This window comes from Venturia canescens, chromosome 1 (assembly GCF_019457755.1).
Source record: "Venturia canescens isolate UGA chromosome 1, ASM1945775v1, whole genome shotgun sequence".
NCBI classification, from domain to species: Eukaryota; Metazoa; Arthropoda; class Insecta; order Hymenoptera; family Ichneumonidae; genus Venturia; species Venturia canescens.
The window spans coordinates 4135524-4154819 of record NC_057421.1 but is presented as its reverse complement, the minus strand read 5'-3'; the positions used below and the strand labels follow the sequence as shown (position 1 = coordinate 4154819).

Here is a 19296-nt window from a genome sequence, read left to right as displayed (position 1 = left end):
CCGAAGCTTGATCGCATCGGTCATATTAAATTTTCATTAACGCTCGAGATTTTCATGTTAGAATTATTGTTATAGTTGGTGCGTGTGGGGCGCGATGATGAATTATCTCGAGTTTTTTCATTTCGCCCGGTGCAACGAGGGTTCCGCGGTGATACTTGATTGATCGGGGTCTCGAAATTCTTTGACATTTATTCTAAGTCGGTTTAGAGCTCGAGTTCGCGATTAATGGTCGTGGGAGTCCCGCGAGCCGAGTTCTCGTCGAGGAGGCTCGGCGATTCTTAATTCATCGGTGGAGCGCGTGACCGTTTGGCCATTCCATCGATCGCGTATCTACATAGGAAAGCGCATTTTTAATGAGCTTTTCTTCTTCGTTTTCTATGTTTACTTAGCTCTTATTACTTGATAATTAGCGGTAATTGGGTCAAATTTATCGCCCGATGTCGCAGTTGTCGAAACTGGGTCGGGACGGGGGTCAAGGTCACGAAGCGTCGTGCTCGAGTCGGCCTCGCTCGTAGGCGGAATTAATGCTAATCGAGAAAAGGGACGTTTTCTCTCCGTGGTCAATACAAGCGCGCACGAATAAACTTGTTTTAGTTCCGAATGAATTTATAGCGGCTCTTTTAAAAGGTGCATCAAAACGCGCCTTCAAAATGTTCATTGCGAATGCAAATTTTTCCGAATACTCGATTCAAAGGTCCCCCCTTTTTTAAGCATCGTTCCGAGGAAGCTAGAACCCGCAGGCACACTTGGCATCGTTTACAGGCGCGCTAATGACATGAAATTCATCACGCCCATTGATACGTCGCGGTTTCCAAACGGGGATGGATCCTCGTCGGTGTCGAGAAGCTCCTTTAGCGCATGATCAAGGCTTAACAAGTGCCTACAAATTTCGTGGTCGTAACGAAGCGCGTATTAAGCGGAACTGGCTGCTTTGCGGGCTGTTACTCGAGCCCTCGTTCAGCGTGCTCGTGTCCCACATTTCTTTGGCTCGTTCGCATGCAAGCGGAGCGTGTCTGGCGCCCTTCGCGTTCGAACCTTTCGTCGTATACTGCGAGCAGTCAACCCCTCGTTTCGTCTTCGTCTATAATCGGTGCTGGAAGGAACGGAGCGAGAGAGGAGAGTCTCAATTGTCATTCGGGGAAGGTGAGTCGATTAACGAAGCCCTCGCGACTGCGGATATACTACTTCCCTGCCTAGTTTTGTCCTCGCAATCTCGCTCGCTCCCTCTCTGCCTCCCGTTCGCTCTTCTGGCCCGTCAGCACCACCCGCGTCGACGTTGACGCCGACGGTGCCGGCACCTTGTCGCGACGACGCGAGAAAGTTCGAGAGAGATGGAGAACGAGATGAGGCAAAATACGGACGGGCGGAGACGCGGAGATTGGGCGAGCGCGCGTGTGTGCCATTGAGCGAGAGAAGGACAGGAAAGTTCGGTGACGCCGACGGGTCGACGCCACCGACCGTCCTCTCATCGTCGACGTTTCACGCGTTACGTTACGTACGTACACGCACTTGCACAATTCCGTGTAAACAATTGACTTTGCGACTACGCACTGTGTCAAAGTCGATGCGCGCACCACTCGCGAACCATTAAAAAATGTGGACCAGGCTCCCCGCGTTGAAAAACTCGTCTCTCTCCTCCTCGATTCGCTCGCAAATCTGATGCTGCTCTGACCCCTGGTCAACGCCGATACGATCATCGCCGTTCGTTCTGTGCCTGCTTCCTCCGGGGATCTGTCCAAGCGGAATTCCACGAGATTACAATTAATCGGATCATTTGAACCGACGATTAATGGGAACGGAAAGATAATGGAAAGGGGGAGTGGAACTACGGCTTCGGTGATACTCTGCCGAACGAATCGGTGCCGAGATCGTCTACGCGGGTTCTCCGTCATTCTTCAGGCGAGAAACCAAAATTTTTAATTCTCCAGATTGGGATGCCGTTTCGAGACAATCGAGTCTCCTAATCGCCCTTTATTTCGAGACCGCACCGCCCCGGGGCGTAAACACGGCCAATTACCATGGGAAATCCATCTTACGTATCAAGCACAAATGCTTGTGGTTCGATATACAAAAAGGTGCTTTGCATACTCGTAAGATAAACACACGGATAGCTTCGTACGCAAGGAAAATAAGGCCTACCAGAGACGCTCGCTAACTCGCGCGTGCATTAACGCCCGTATACTCGTACGTACGTGCGATCGCGAGCGAGTCCATTGGAATGCGAAAAGTGCCGTGGCGCGAGTTTGCAAGAGTGCGCACACAGCGCGAGTGTGCTCTTTCTCGGTCTTTCTCGGGGCATGCGATTGCCTTCAAGGCGACAAGTTGCCTGGCCAATGAACCGCGGAGACGTGCTCTCTATGTATACACGCGGAATATGCGTTGAGGCACGTGTATCACTGTGTCGAGGAGTTGAAGACGAAAGGGCGTATGTTTAATCATTCGAAATACAATATCGCACGATCAATTCGCCTTTACGCTCTTCCTCGCTTCAAATTTCATTGTACAAAATAATGTCGTTCCCATTATTATAGACGCGTAGATATCGAGCTCCGGTGAGCACGCACGGATCGCGGGATACTTACGAATCCTCCGCCGCGACTGCGGTTTCTTCGTGCCCCGCTTTTGTTCTCGTTTTCACGATAATTCAGAGAAATTCTGTTCCCGAGTCAAAGATTCGTCTCATTGGACATATTTTCTGTTCCGGAGACCCATCGCCGTCGTCTTTTCTCTTTTCTCACCGCGCCGGTCATCTTCCGTTTTTTTCGTCAAGCATAGAGCCTCTCAATTCGATTCCTCTTAACCAGTTTCATTGAAAACGCATGCACGCGCAGTATAACCGACGCAAAACGACGCTCCGATTTCATGTATCCTCGGATACTGCACTTGACCGTGTCCTCGCCAGATGGCTGCGATTTTATCGCGGCTCTACCGCACTCGATCGCCCGTCGATTTGCGTTTCACCAACTCCGTCGAAGCGCCCGCTCTTTCTCGCAATTCTCATCCTCCTCCCTCCTCGTTTCTTTCTTCCGGCTCTCCCCTCCAAAGTCTCTGTTTTTCTTCGTTCCTATACGAACGTCGGGGATGCGCGGTACTTTTATCAGCGCATCGCTCCCCTTATCTCCATCTGTTTATCGGCGATCCCATTGTTAACGACCACTGATAAAGTAGTACTCGTTTCCATTAAACATCTCGAACGGACAACGTTTTGATCCTGCTTTGGAAAAGTCAAAAATCGATTGTTTTCGGAAATGTTTTTAGGATGGACGGAAACAACTCACTACAGCGAACTTTTCGGTATGCTGGTTTCGAGGATAAAGTACAAAAACATTTTTTCAACGTGAGAAATACTCACTTTTACATGGTTTATGCGCAAAGTCTGATTGTCGAAGCTTCTCAGCTGCGTAGAATGTGGTGATCGTAATTATTGTCTGCAACAAAAATTCCAATTTTTCTTTCCATTTTCATATATTTCTCTTCCACGCGAACCTATAAAAACCCGAGAAAATTGGGAAATTCTATATTCTATACAGCACGTTGAAGCGATATTCTTCTTTGGAAGCGTTTTTTTTTCAAATTCACTAAAAATATAGAATTTCGCAATTTTTCTGGGTTTTTATAGGTTCGTACGGAAGGAAAATATATGAAAATGTAATAAAAATTGGAATTTTCGTTGCAGACAGTAATTACCATCTCCAAATCGTGCGCAGCTGAGAAACTTCGACAATCAGACTTTGCGCATAAACCATGTTATTTCTCACATGGAAAAAATGTTTTTGTACTCTTGAAATATCCTCGAAACTATACCAAAAAGTTCGCTATACGGTGAGTTATTTCCGTCTATCCTAAAAACATTCCCGAAAATATCGATTTTTTCGACTTTCTAAAGCAGGGCTTATACTTTGAAAGGGGTTTTAATATTTTTTATGTGTGAGTGAACGGCAACAGTGAATGTTGTTTTGCCTTGATACGCATCTCAGTAACGAGTTCTATTGTCAGTTGATTTCGGAGTAATTTTTTTCATCGCTTTTGCTTGATGTTTCTCGATGCCGCGTATGAAATACTTGATTTTTATGACCTTCCGCCACGCGCTCGTATCGTCGTGCATCGTTTTCTCGTCCGTCACGTTTTGCTCGCCCCCGCGATCATCGGAGTCTCCCCTCTTTCTCGCTCCCTCACACTCTTCCTTTTCTCTTCCTGTTTCCCGCGGCCACACGTGTTACCCATTAACTTTCAATTAAGTATCGACGCATTATATCACAGGAGGAATGTTTGCTCGTCCTCTGATCAGTGCGAACTTTGGAGATTGATGACGATATCGGATTGCCTCGAAATGTCTCTCGGCCTCGTAACTCAAAAGAGATTAATTGTCCGATGGGTCGGTCACTTATTATCATCGGAATTCCGAAATCTCCGGTGATGTTCGAGGAAGTTATTCTCCCTCGCTATTCTAGCGTCAAGAATCAGTCGATTGTCTGTACACTTACTGGGATTATTTGGATTCGTTTGTACTGAAAGAAGCGATTCGTTCATTTTGTTGGGCGGAAAATCCAACGATTTTCTGTCGAATAACTTAATCTCGAAAATTCCTTGCTGATGATTCAATTTACTCGTCGAAGCTGAGTGCGACGACTAAATGAAAACTCGCATTTCCTTTTTCCTCGGTTGCTCAAACCAATATTTGCTTAAATTTCTTTTGTCGAGTTGACTGCGAACGCGGTGTGACTCAACGTGAATTCTCGTTTAGCTGCACCAAAACTTCGTTAGTTCGACCGATAACTTGTTTCAGCATTTCCATGTCATAAACAACGGTTATCTCGGAAATATTCTGTTGCCCGATTCGAGCCGAGTGTTGTGATTGTCGGAAACGGAATTTGTTTCGAGCCACACAATATTTGTTCGAGTCCACGAACGTGTGGAGTGATTTTTGCGAAATACTTCAATCGATTTTCTTACTCGAGAAATGAATTTATTCTCGCTTATTTTGGTTGAATGCTCCCAGCGACTCGCCATCTTCGTTAGTTTTTCATAAGCTTGATAAATTCTATCGTACAATGCATAAAACCCAGTCGGAGCTAACAAAGAGCGGCAGGAAAAATGGTTGTAGCGAACTTATGTAAAATGGATTGTTGTTCGTCGGCTTCATGGATTTTCCCAACTGGAATGAGATGAAGCGTAGCGCGTACGTGGCATTCCGTCTCCTGGTGTGTATGTGGGTCGAGAAATGCTGTACTCGCTAAATATATCCATAGGACGTTCTCCGCACGCGTGTACGTGCGAGGGAAAGAGGATCGCAGCCGAGCATTTCTCTCTGTTCCATGACCGTGCGCGCGCGCGAGTCCAACGACTACGAGTTTCTGGCTCGATTCTTGATTAATGACTTTCCTGTCTTTCTCTTTCGGCATTTTCTCCGATGTAAAATGTCTCATAATTTTCTCTAAATTCACGAGAATCTCGGAGCAGTTTCGCTGGCTCGATCGCGAATCTTCTGTCGAATCGGAGGCTTTCGTTGTGACGAATCATGAGAAACGGGGAATCGATGGTTCCGCTGGAAAACGGACTGTTTCCACGGTTTGACGTTCGAGTAGAAACTCTCGAAAATCCATTCCGGATCTCCTCTCGCACTAAAACTGGAATTGCCCCGACGCGTTCACTCGAAATCGTTGATGAATTTCCCCATCGTTATGGACGAGAAAAAAGAGCCTGTAACGACAAATTCCTAGCTCGGTGGATAATAGCCATTATGGCTGGGCTGTTACGCGCAGCGAGAGTTACAAAGTGTCTTTGATTCGAGCCTCCGGCTGGAGGAATAATAGTTATTATATAGAGATGTCGCAACGCGAGGTTGCGAGGTAGGATATTCAGAGAGAATCTTGCAAGCGCGAGTTCTCACCAAATCGGTCATTAGGAATTGATGAAATTTTTGTCCTACTTTGATAGCGTTGTTCGTCCGTTTAATGAGTTTCGTCGATTACGAGTGATCCGTCGGGAGCTCGTATCATTCCAAGTTTCGTGTGCTCCGAGCGAATTGAAAATCCTTCGCTGAGTGTGTCACGGAGCCAACATTCGCGCGTACGCTCTTTTGTTTGATCGTTAATCGAGCATGATCGTCGCATCGACAAGGTTCTCGTGATCGTCTATTACGTATTGTTTACGCGATGGAACAACCCGGGCGGAAACATGCGCGAGGCAAGCACTGCTGGGTTCGACTACGGTTTCGTCGCGGTTCGCTATTTCATTTTCACTCCAAATTCCCCAGCTATTCTGATTTAACCGCGATCGAGTCGAGCGCCGCTTTTCCGCAGTTACGAACGAGCATGAAATCCCTCGTTAAATTTCACTCCATTTTTTAATGAGTCGTTCAAACGCTCCCGTACGTTGCCAACGGAATAATCATTTTCCCGAAATTACTTTATTTCCCGATAATAATTCATCATCGAGGAGGCGAAGTTTCCGCCTTGAAAAGGAGCGCCGCCGGACACGGCGAGGATAAGTATTTACAAATTGAGGGGCCGAGGGAAAGGGAAATGAAAAAAAAACGACGTGCACAAATGTATAACGGCAAATAAGTATATACGAGAGTGAGCTCGACAAACCTCTAGCCGAGTCTTGTAGAAAGCTGCTGCTGGGCGTTGGTGTGTCACGCTCGAGGATTCAGGGATTGCGCTCGTCGTTTGATCTCCTCGTTGCATGTTTCCTCCTCTCTTCATCTCGCCTTTTCCATTATTGCCCTCTCTCTCTTTCTCTCTCTCTTTCCCTCGTCTCTTTGAGAGCTTGATCCCGCTCCATGCCGAGAGAACTCTCGCGAAAGAACGCCGCGGAGGAGAAGAATGAAAGAGAGAAAGAGAAGAAACGTTGTGGCCGACGCCAGTCGATACTACTACTAGCGGCTGGTACATTTACTGGCAAAACTCGCTGTTACCGCTTTTGCTCCGTTCGAGGCTCGCACGGATCTGCGAGCACCGGTTAACCGGTGCTGCTGCTTATTCCAGTGCTAGACTATTTATTCGTTGACTATTCGATTACCCTTGACTCCGCGTTAATTATCTCTCTGGATCGGACGGCGAACAATCGTTGTCAAATTTACACAAATGAAACATCGCCCGTAAATCGACCGTTTTCGAGCAATTCATAATTCCGAATTCAGGACCCGAGGAGGACGCCATCGATTTTTCTTACGAACTTGCCGCTTTTTTTTACCCGACGTATATATTTATGTTCTCGCACACACACACACACACACACACGCGCGAATGAGTATTTATGCGATGCTCGTCTCTCTCCCGTGGTGTGCAGCGGGAAAAAGAATCAGAAAGAGTGTAAGCAGACGTGTTTCGTAGCAGAGAGTCTCCGAGGCTCTCGAGACCCGCGAGGGGAGGATTTTCCTCGGTCACACGTGTCGATACTCTCGATGCGATCGTATAGTGATGTTCCCGATGTGGCGAACAGTGCACAATGAGCGGAGGATAAAAGTATAAAGCTTATCCGCCTCTCTTGCTCGACGAATAGCAACCGTAAATAATCCCACTTTTCCTCTCTCATTTTCTTCTTTATTATTCTTCTCTCCTTTGCCTCTTTTCTCGCTCTTCATCTTCTTCTCCTTCCGCGCGTTTTATATCACTTCTGCGCGCACTCGTTCGTTCAGGCCTATCGTTATATTTTATACGCACCTGACGGAAATAAGCGGACTCGTGAATTTTTCATAATCGCGTACGTACTCTCGTCGGTGATACGATCTTTCTGGTAATACAGACCGAAAAAACTTTTCGATTATTGAAATTTCATGATGGCCTGAGAATCGCTAGAGCCGATGTGTCATTTCACACCGGCGAGAACAACCGTTACTCGAAGACGGCAAAAAAATTCGCTCATCGAACAAAATTCTATTCGGTTCGACCGAAAAATCTTCGATGCTCCTCATCTTTTTCGTTGGAATCAATCAAAACTTTTGGCATTCCACAGAAAAAATCAAGTTTTCTGCATAGCCGGTCTTCGACTGATAAATTTCTTTTTCCCACTTGACGATTACGCTGGGAATGGAAGTGTGCGTGTGTTACGAGCTACCTGTTGGCACGCGATAAATTTTGAAAGAAAAGTAAAAATGCTAATTCCTTCGCGATTAACCGGCTCCTCCCGTTCCCTCCCTCGCGCTCTCTACCTCTCAGGCTCTTAATTTCATTATTCGCATTCGCATTACAGGAAATAATAATTTCTCAGTCTTGATGGAAACGCACAATAATAACGAGCCTAAGCGGTTTTTTCCTCGAATATATAGATTAACAGTGAGATTTTCTATTAAACTCTTGGTAACGGTACGTCATGTAGTTCACGCGGATATATGTACAAAGCTTCATTTTTTTCCACGTAGAGACACATTCGAGGCAGGTGTTTCCTTATCTTGGCACACGCACACGCACACACACACATACGCGTGCGTATCTATGCATCACTTACGCGTTTATACAGCCAAGTAATTTATCGCAGTCTCTCCCCGAGTTTTTGCGTGCCCACAAATTCTTACCTACTTCCTCATTACTTTTATTGTCAATCTTTTTTCTCGCTCTCTCACTCGCTCTCCCTGCTCCCTTCCAGTTTTTATTTTATTCGCTCGCCTCGAGCGCGCATTCGTTCTCTCTATTCGTGGCCGTCGCTGATTCCGAAGCTCTCGTCGGGGGGCCGAGGGTCCTACAGGAACGGCAATACTTAATACACTTTTTCTCTCCCTCTCTCACTCGTTCTCTCTCTTAGTCCCTTCGCCGTACAGACTCACCCTCTCTGGAGGAAATCAATAGAGAGAACCCCTTGTACCGCAGCATACGGCACTCTGACAAGAATGAAAGAACGCAGTGTTGCTCGCTCTCGCACTCCCTTAACCCCATGGAAAATATCAACTCGCGAATAATAATGAATCGCTACTAATCTCGCTGTTGCCAACGCGCTTACCACAAGCCACGGACTCTCCGGAGTTAACGATCTCGTGTACCATCGCTCAAATTTCGGCTCATCAATATTGCATGAATATGCGCTCCATCGATTGACCATTCGTCGAAACACACATTCCACCGTCTTTTCACGCGCTTTCTGCTGCTTAATTCGCTCCATTAATGCACACGAATTCGTAATCTCGATCGATGAGGGCTCTTTTTATGATTGCGGGGGCGTTAAAGTCAGAAGGGTCTCGCGCCGACCTCCGCACTGATTTCACGACGATGGCCAATATCTTTTTGCCAATTAGCTTGAACCCCCGGTATTATTGAGATTAACGGGACTCCTCTTTTCCGAGTTGTCGCCGCGATTACCGATTCGTCTCTGCGGTCAACCCCAACGATTCGTCACTTCTCAAACATCCCGTGACTCGAAATGAAAGATTTCCGAGTTTAATTAACTGCACGGAGGTCGGATGATCCGCAGCAGCGCCGAAAGGAGCGAATCGCTCAGGCATTCCTCTCGAGCCTCGTCGGCCTTCGCTGCCGCTTCGAAAAGCGTCGCCGCAGTGTCAAAATTTCATCGGTCGTCATCGCGCACGGAGCGTGCGAAAATTTATCTCGTTTCAGCGTCATCGGTGAAACACGAGGCGCGCAAATATATTATTGAGAGGCGAGCACAATGCTCGGGTTGTGACGTTGCCGATCAGCAGCGTGCGTCACCGTGCAACGAGGCGGATTGCGATGACGTCATATAATGCTCGCGTAGGCCGAACGAGACCAGCGCGATTGTAACAGTGGAAAGAGCACCCCGCTCCTCCCATTTTGACGGGAAAATCGAGCCAATGAGGACTTGTTGCACGATCGTTTCCACTCTCCTCGCTCTCTTTTGTACGTTATATCCGACGTCTTATCTTGTCCTCGGCTCGTTACGACCGGCGCAGACCGCCCGACACGCCGACTCAGGCCCATTGTCCTCTTACAAGTTTGCATACTTTGTCACGCCGCAGAGTCGACTCGCTCAGCGGAGAAAAACCCTCGGGGAAAATCCCCGACCCTTTTTTCTACCTAACAAGCCTCGTGTTTATGGTCTCGTTATTTACACCCGTCTGAGCTCATCCCCGATTCAGTTATTGGCGCCCCATCGGTCACGCCAACTTCGTCGAATGATCGACCAACGACACCTGTATAGATCTTTGTCGAATTTTTCCTCACTGCGCTAATCTTTGAGTACAAATACTGCAGGGTTTTCTGTCGAGACGAAAACAAGAATTTCGAGTGAATAAAATTCGGGGGTTTCGTGAGCTCTTATTGCTTTTCTTTTAATCACTTTATCGCTTCTGACGCGAGTTCAAAGATCTCAGGATATATTCGTTTTATTTCGAGCTTGAACTTTTTGCATTTTAATTCATACTTCTGTTGGCTCACGAGAACTCACGTTCTCACGAGAGAGAGAGAGGGGGAAGGGTATGAATGGTAGACGTCAAAGATCAGCTGATTAATCGTTCACACTTCCGAAGCGTGAATGAACGACTCGTGAGACAGAAAATTGGTCTCGAAACGCTGCAGAAAAAGAACTCGACGTAATCCGTGCCTGTCGCAGGAAAAACGTGAAAATGGAAAACTTTGATATTTTCAACACACTTTACTATGAGCGTCGGAATTTTTGCTTCAGCCCAAAAGTTCAGGAGACCGTTGGAGCAACGGCCCTCTCGATCATCGACGACCCAAAGCCTACAAATCCGTTGAATAACCGTAAGCCAGACGTGAAAATTGTAGAGAATGCTTCGAGAAAAGTCAGATCGAACAAGTGCTCCAACCTCGTTCGCAGATATAAGCACACGCCGCAGGTCTCACTTTCAGCCAGTTCATTTATTCGATTTTTTTCCTTCTCACACTACACGAGCCCTCGTGAAACAAACTCGCATATAGATCGCGGAGTCCACCGGAAGTGGGACACCCGGAGAAACATACGGACGGGGATAAGTCGACCTGGCACGATTCCCAAATCCGCGCTCGGTGCATACTCTCCAATTCGAGCCTCCCTCCGTCGCTCGTCCTGACCGCACACATCGTCTCATGTCAAAGTAGCTGATGTGCGCTTTCGCTCCGAGAATTATTCCATCCGCAAGGCTCGACACATTCACTCGAATAAATACATATCAATCCATCGTCCCGACCTTTTTCTTTATCTCTGAGCTCCGGAAAGTGTATCGAGTTTCATGGCTGCTCGTCGCCCGATCATCGGAGTTTCGATCTCCCACGTCCCCGGGCTCCTCCATAACGATAATTGAACCGCGCGTGTACTTTTTAAGCCTCGTAACAATGCGAAGTGTCGTCGTTTTAAAAACTAGTCTCTACGCGCGCCGATTGAATTATATATTGATAAATCGTTCACCGCGGACACATAAATATCACGCTTCAGGTTTATCGCTATCGCGAAATGCACCTACTTCCGGTGTATATCGAGTCTCATTCGCATTGGGGTCAACCGCGCCGGAGTTTAAGGACCGAACGTGATGAAAGAGAGTCACGAGTACCCCCTTGTTTGAGCACTCTTTTTTTCTGTAGCTTTTTTTAGCGATGGTGCCGATACTCCGTTTCGTTATGGTCCCAATTTTATGTCGTTCGTCCATCAAAGTTTTATGAAATTCATCGCTCGAAACTCATTCTTTTTAATGCCATCGGTTTTCCGGTTTTCAAATTATTATCGATAAACTGCTGCGCTATTTCACATTTCACCAACCGACTGCGAAGGCTTCAGCGATCTCGCGAGTTGACCGGCAAGTCGGCCGAGGCCGATACTCGGATGGGTGACCGCTTAATAGCCATCAGCCGGCTCGCCCATCAACACCTCAACTGAAAATAGTTCTTCTACGCTTCTCATCGCCCCGATCGGCTGGAATCCCGTAAAAATGTGGCCGCCCCTATCAGCCGGGATTTTTTTCACGGTGCCTTTTGGCTCTCGTGCAAATGCGACACGATAGTGCAACAGTGAAGAGGGAAAAGTTTGAGGGGGCTCTGCTTTAGAAATAGTCAAAAAAATCTATTGTTTTTGGGAATCTTTTTAGGGTAGACGGAAATAACTCATCATAGCGAACTTCTCGGTATAGTTTCGAGGATATTTCAAGAGTAGAAAAATATTTTTTTCATGTGAGAAATAACATGGTTCAAGCGCAAAGTCTGATTGTCGAAGTATCTCAGCTGCGCACGATGCGGAGATCGTAATTATTGTCTGCAACAAAAATTCCAATTTTTTTTACATTTTCATATATTTTCCTTCCATACGAACCTATGAAAACCCGGAAAAATTGCGAAATTCTATATTTTTAGTGAATTGAAATAAAAAACGCTTCTAAAGAAGAATATCGCTTCGACGGGCTGTAAATATAGAATTTCCCAATTTTCTCGGGTTTTTATAGGTTCACGTGGAAGAGAAATATATATGAAAATGGAAGAAAAACATTGGAATTTTTGTTGCAGACAATAATTCCGATCACCACATTCCACGCAGCTGAGAAGCTTCGACAATCGGACTTGGCGCATAAACGATGTATACAAATGAGTATTTCTCACATGAGAAAAATGTTTTTGTACTCTTAAACTCCGTCTATTCTAAAAACATTCCCGAGAACAATCGATTTTTTCGACTTTATAAAGCAGAATCCCCCCTTCAGCGATGGCAGGGGCTCTCGGAGAGCTGCGAGAGAGTGTCAAAATAAATAATGCATTGTTATTCTTCGTGACAGAACTTTTATCGATCTGTAAATATTACAAGATTTTTATGATCTTAAAAATAGGCCACTTTTGGGGTCGAAGAGGGCCAAATCCATAATTTCATAAAGAATGTTAAAGAACGCACTAGAAGAATGCGATTCCGTTAGTACGTAGCGTTGTCAAAGAAAAATTCGTGCCCAGCCTCGTTATTTGATGGGAGAAAAAAAGTGAGCAGAAAATAAATGGCTGAGTGAATCATCGTCGAAGCGGTTAAGCCCGGAAACCGATCAATTTTGAGCTCAAGTATTCATTTCTCTGGTGCACGTGTCGACGCACTGAAAAATCTGAGCTCGCGTGTGTCCTCGCGCAAGAATAAAAGGCCCTCGGGGCAAACGTCTGTCTTCGAGCTGCAGTGACATATTTTTTGTGTCCGATCGTAAACCCTACATTTGGAGACTTTTGTCTCGATGTATTCGTTCGCTTATGAAGCGTTGAGAGACCTTTCTTCGCTCCCTTCGGGGAGAGACCGTCCCGGAGAAACGGAAGAAAGATAAAAATAATCGTTATCGACTTTCTAGAACGAGCGCTCAGGCACCGATTTCAAACTCATTATTTCGTCGAATATTATCGTTTTTCTAGGACAACGTCAACCGAGTTGGACTCTCCGCGCGGCCCTCGGAAAAGGAAACTTTGAATAATTCGTTATCAGCTTCTCCCTTTGTTCATAATTCTCCGTCGTTATTTCAACATCACATCTCAATTTCATGATCGATCGATCGTAGCGTAAAACTCGACTTCATCTCTCCGATTCTCACCGGCTCGATTTTTTCTCTGCCTTTTCCAGTTTTTCCACCGTGCTTCGCCCTCGTACACGCGCGATCGACATTTTATTCCGATTATTAAAAATGCATGAATCAAGAAACACGCGGTATTTGACGCGCAAAGATATCAATTTGTTTAATGGATCGCGCGATGCGGACAGCGGCTGCTTTCGAAAGCAAATTGTATTTGAATCTCCAGCAGTTTTCCATTGTTTCTCTCATGATGAAAATTTTAATCGTTAACTCGCTAATAATAATGTTAAGAGAAGCGAAATCAAGAGTGATCCGCTTCCACCGAGTCGAGTCGCAATAATAATTGCAGAGAGAAAAATCAATAAAAATATAATTGGAATATCATCATTTTTATCGATGAAAAAAACGTAAATTAAACGGAACGATGAAACGATAAATTTCACGGATTAATTGGAAAGTTTATGAAGAAGTGGCGAGCCATCTCGTTCGCGTCAATCAGCGAGACGCGAGCTCGAGTTACCTTATCTCACAGTTACAATATGCATGTATACATCAAACGGTAGTCGACACGTGCTCGCCCGCGAGCGAGATGCTTGCGATGGTGTACGGCCTCCGCTAATAATCTTGGACAATTCAGACGCGACGATTAATAATAGTTTCGTGGGTCGACGCTTCGTGCGATTCTGTGACGTACGTATTTCAAGTCCCGGATATATTGGAACGGAAGATCGCGTCACCAACGATAATTGAATGTTAAAAATTGGGAGGAAAGTTTTTACCTTGAATTCGAAGTACACGATATGTTGCAGAGTTTGAAAAGTATCGAGTTTCGATTTTAAGAATCAAGTTATCTCCTGGCCTCGGTGTAAAAGCCCGAGAAACGTTGGCAATTCCGGGAATATGTACTTCGAGGCAAACGTTGCGTTTTGTTAATTTTCGGTTTCGTGAGGTCTGAGCACGTGACAGTAGAATAATAAAACGGGAGGGAAGAACGAATAAAAGTAAGAGGAAAAATGAATTTATTCGGAGAACAGCTGCTCAAATTTGGGCCCTTATCTGTCGCATTTTGTATAGCTCGGACAGCTCAAAGCGTTGGAATGGTGAGAAATTTGGACATTTGTATGCGCGTTCGAGTTTAATAGAGTGTTTGATATTGCTTCTGGCGACGAAGAGAGATGGTCGTACGCGTGGAAAACTTGTAACAAATGATCAGCGATTCGACGACTCTATACTGTTTGATTAACGAGAACTCAAAAGACTGAATGTAAACACGTAAATTGGTAGAGAGTAAAAGCAGCACAAACGGTAAAATCGCGTCTTGGAATACAGCGGAAAGGTTGAACGATGGTCCGGTAGATGGCGATGCGATGTTAGCCTCGCTTTGAACTGTCCAATAGGCGCGTGAGACGGCGCGTTGCGTCCCTTCCGTCTCTCCTGCCCGCCGTTGCCGACTCCTGGCGGCGCTCTATACACGGTTGTGGAACATTACGGGGTACGGCGCGATCGCAATATGGCTTCCGCCAGCGCGAGCAAGTGAGAGTAGTCAAGTTGACAATCGCGTTTGTTTCGCTTTAATCATCAAATATCTTGAGGGACAAATAATACGTGTACTCACGTAATAGCTCGATTCGCGTATTCGCTTCGTGGGAATATTGTTTTTTCGTGTTCTCGTTGACGTTACGAGTGTCCGAGGAGTTTTGAAATCTCGAGATTACCGAGATCGTGTGTGCGAGCGAGGGAGACGGAGAGCGCGAGCGAGAAGGAGAATCCGTGAAAAGGAGTAGCAGAGAGCAGTGGTGGGAAAGAGAGAGAGAGACGCAAAAAACAGACAGAGACAGATAGACGGTGGCTGATCAAGTGTGGAGGGCACGGTAGTCGTTGTGTCGTCGATCGGTACACAAACCTCACGCCAGAGCGCCCCTTCTCTCTTCCAATTGATACGTGTGTGCGCGTTTAAAAGTGTACAAACCCTCTATGTGCATGCACTCGTGCACACGTCTGCATATGTTTCTTTTTCGCGTCGAGAACATTTTGCTCCATCTCTTTCAGCCCTCGGAGCACGTTTGTCCACGTAAATAAATTTAATAATGAAAATAAATGAACAAGGAGACTCTTTACGCGAGTGTAAACGATTTTGAGTTTTAAACGAGCATTTTAAAGTCGCGAACGTTTCGCGTTGAAAACAAATCTTGGAAATAATATTCTTTCTTTTGCTAAAACGTGGGAGCCCGAATAAGCCGCTCTTCGTTTTTTTTTTCTCGTCAGGAGAAGCTCGCGCGCACCTTTTGCTTCGCATTGACTCGAGAATGTTGACGACGTGCGCGGCTGACAGTATGAGAAAACATCGAAAATTTAAAAACACTCGCTAACGTGCCAACGCCGTGACGTTTTTTTCCTTTCATTTGTTCGCCCATGCGCGTACATTCTGAATAATCGTTTTTCAAAATGCAGATACGGGACAAATGTGGATGATAACGGATTCCGTTAAATCACGAAGATACATAAATTTTCTTGGGTTTCGTGTGTTTTTACAAGTATCTCCGGAATAGAGTACTCGCCGTAACTGTTTTACCGCGCATCAACGCGCGCTCGAGTCTCTCCGTCCGTGTGTCTTCTGTTTGCAAAAGAGAAAGAAGGATATTTATACGCATATCGAGAAAGAGAGTGAGCGAGTGCGACCGGAGCGTTTCGTCCCTCCCCTCCTTCTCTTTTTCACCGCTCTCGCACACAACTCGAGTCATTTTCTCTGCTGGTCGTTCGGCTAAAGCGTGTCGAAGTGTTCTCGCGCGCGTACACATCGAGAGCGAGCACACGCGCTCACACCCATACGAAATACGTTCGTCTTCTCTCCTCGAGAGACATTGTTATCCTCGAGTCTTTAACATGTGTACATGAAGCCAATATCGCATCGTAGAACGCCTGTTTATACTTTTATACGTATATTCCGAGGTGCGCGTTCGTCCCGAGTCTTCTCCGCGGCTGTCCAAACTCTCGACAATCATCTCGAGGCATCAATTAATCTCCTTAATAAATAAACGGTTCGATCGGGCCCCGAATCACCGGTGAGACACCCACCATCCCACCAGCAAGAGAAACATCTGAGAAGAGAGGAGAAAGGGAGAAATTAAAAAACGGCGTCGAGTGCGAGAGAGGGAGAGAAAGCAGGGAAACGCGGCTTTCCGAGAGAACGTTTCTCGCTGCGAGGTGGTGAGAGCGAGCGAGCGAGCAAGAGACAAATACACAGCGAGAGAAAGAGAGGCCACGGTAGAGTAGAGTCGGTGGTGGTGCTCTCGTGCCTGCTCCCTGCCCGTCGTCGTCGTAGTCTCTCCGACGTCCTCGTAGTATAGTCGTCGTCGATTTTTGTGCTCTCCCCGTGCGTGCGTGTATGCGGCAAACCGTACAACGGTGTGCACATTGGTGTGCGCGCACGAGAAGCTCGACGAGGCGCGCAACGATGAAACGTCCGAGTGAGAGAGAGAGCCAGAAGAAGGAGAAGGAGAAGGAGAGTCCTGAGGAGTGAGCGAGCGAGCGAGCGACGTTGCCGGAGCTCTCTTCCACTTTCCCCTCCTCCCGCTTCCCGCGCCTTACCGCCCCCCGCCCTCGGCCCTCTCTCCGGGACAACTCGTGCCACCGCTATCGCGCGTAGTAGTAGTAATACACTGTATAAACACATATTTATACGTGTATATATGTATATAGAAATAGAGCGAGGACGGTGAGGAAGAAGACAGGAAAAAAGAGAAGCCGATTTATACGAGTGTCTTCTTCTTGCTCCGCTTGTGTTTTTGTGCGCACACGTGTGTCCGTGTGTGCGCGCGCGTGTGCTATAACGACAGAGCACTGCAGATACGTATATCAGAAGAAGAATACAAAAAGGGAGAGAGAAAAAAAGTGAAGCAAGTTGCTCGACGGAACGCATAAAAAAGGCTAAACAGACTGGCCGAAAGTGTTGCTCGTTTAATGGAAATACATCGAGAGCGAAGCGCGCTTCGGGAACCTCTTCGAGATAGCCAAAGAAATATTGTTGTCATTTTCGTATTACACGATTGAGGAACGATTGAGACGAAAGACTACTCTCTAAGGGGCTCGAGAACTCTTTCCGCGAAGCCGTCGTTCCTCCCGTTCCTTAACCCGCGAACCTCGCCTCGTTTCCTCACTCTCGGTGTCCCTTCTGGCCTCTGTGTTACCTCCTCAATCTCAAACGTTACGTTGTGCTACTGGAGAATAACGCGGCGAAGAATACACGCTGATGCCATGAGAGACAACCAAGTGACGGACGACACGTGACACTACGACGCGTTACGAGGAGAGCACGAGCTCGCGCGCCTCTCTGTCCCCTTAAAAAACTCGACGCCATGAAGAGGCCTCGGTAAGTTTACGATTTATCGTTATCGATCACTCTCCCTTCTTTTTACCCACGTATTTTTTCTCGTTATCCTCTTCCCGCCATTTTCGTCCTGCTTGCCGGAATATTTACTTTTTCACTTTTACCATTATCGATTCAGGCCCCTCATCTCCGATTCACACTTGGAATATTTTCTGCCTCTGAAAAACATTGGTATAATACGCATTGAAAGTGTCACGATACTCACCGCCACATGTCGCCGTTTAATTCATACACACCGAGCTTAATTATTGTCATTTACCGTTTTGCAATTACTCTTTGATGACAGTTACATCGAAATTTATCGCTCGTGTTGAATTTATTTGTGGATAAATGAGAATAATAAACAAATCGTTTTCACTCATTTTATTATAGTCAGTTGATAAGCTTTTCTTTTGGTCAGTCACTTCGTGGCGCAGCTGTTGTCGCGTCGATGCGCCACAAAACAAGCGCTAATGTGCGCGCCACTTCACTTGCCTCGTTTACGAACGATCCTTTAGTGCTCACTCGGTCAATGCCTATCGATACAAAATCGTGTTTTTCTACGAAATATTCCGACGTAGAAAAAATAAAATATTCGTCCAAGTTATTTTAATGTGGAACGATTTTTTTCACCATTTCTTTCAGTGCAAAAGAGAGCCATCCGAAAATTTAACAAATTCAGGCAGCCAAGAAAAATCACTTTCTCTCGTGATAGGTACGGCGATTTTACGAGATTGAGGAAAAGCCGAAAACAATGCTCGAAGCCCCCCACTGAAGCGTGTCGGAAATTCACATTTTTTTACTAGACTACGAAAATGATAACTGATTACTCTGATCATCGATTACTCGGGGGTCGAAGAAAAGTGAGATTAGACTTGCCGATCGAATCAGCCGGCGAAGGTCGAAACCTTTTTTTGCAATATTACTCGTTCGACTACCCGATGGAACTTTGTTCCATCAGAATTTAGTTTATCAACGACTCGGATTTTTTTAGAGCAAAACCGTGATCAAAATGCTCGAATTTTCGATCTTTTTACAGAAAATCCTGACGGTCGATAAGACCCCAGATTTTTGGCAGTAGGCGAATAAAAATATTCGTTCGAATTCAGTCTCGAAACAGGACGCATTCAAATTTGCTTCAAGCTCTTTTGCATTCGTCGCAAAAGAAGCAAGCAAGCCCTAGCTCGAGCATTCGCCGGTTTTCAAAGTATCATTTTTCCGAAGCATTAAATACTGCCAATGATAAGATGAAGGTAATTGTATTCAAAACGTACTTTTCGACGATAAAAATTCCACTGAAGAGATCACCATTCGATCCTGTTATTGCGTCGTCGACAACCTTGTACGTATGTGCTTAAAGCATGTGACAATGTACTTGATAAACTCGTATTTATCATTGTATCAAATATCGTGAAAGGGGATCGTGTGCACCGAAACACACTTGTCAATCATCGTGGGGAAATAAAAAGACTCCTAAAGCCCAACGATCTCATCAATT

General features: G+C 46.0%; 1 protein-coding gene across 4 annotated transcripts in view; it reads left to right on the top strand.

The window, feature by feature from the left end:
* The window catches only part of lilli (lilliputian), a 172804-nt gene that overhangs the window by 21211 nt on the left and 132297 nt on the right, over window positions 1–19296 (top strand). Inside the window, exon 1 of one of the 4 annotated variants that reach the window (XM_043410526.1) lies at window positions 14938–17801. The exons of the other annotated variants lie outside the window; for them this stretch is intronic. Within the exon in view, the coding sequence (XP_043266461.1) occupies window positions 17788–17801 (14 nt within the window). The 5' untranslated portion in view covers window positions 14938–17787. Of the gene's footprint in view, window positions 1–14937; window positions 17802–19296 lie in introns of those variants that run through there. 4 annotated transcript variants of the gene reach the window in all.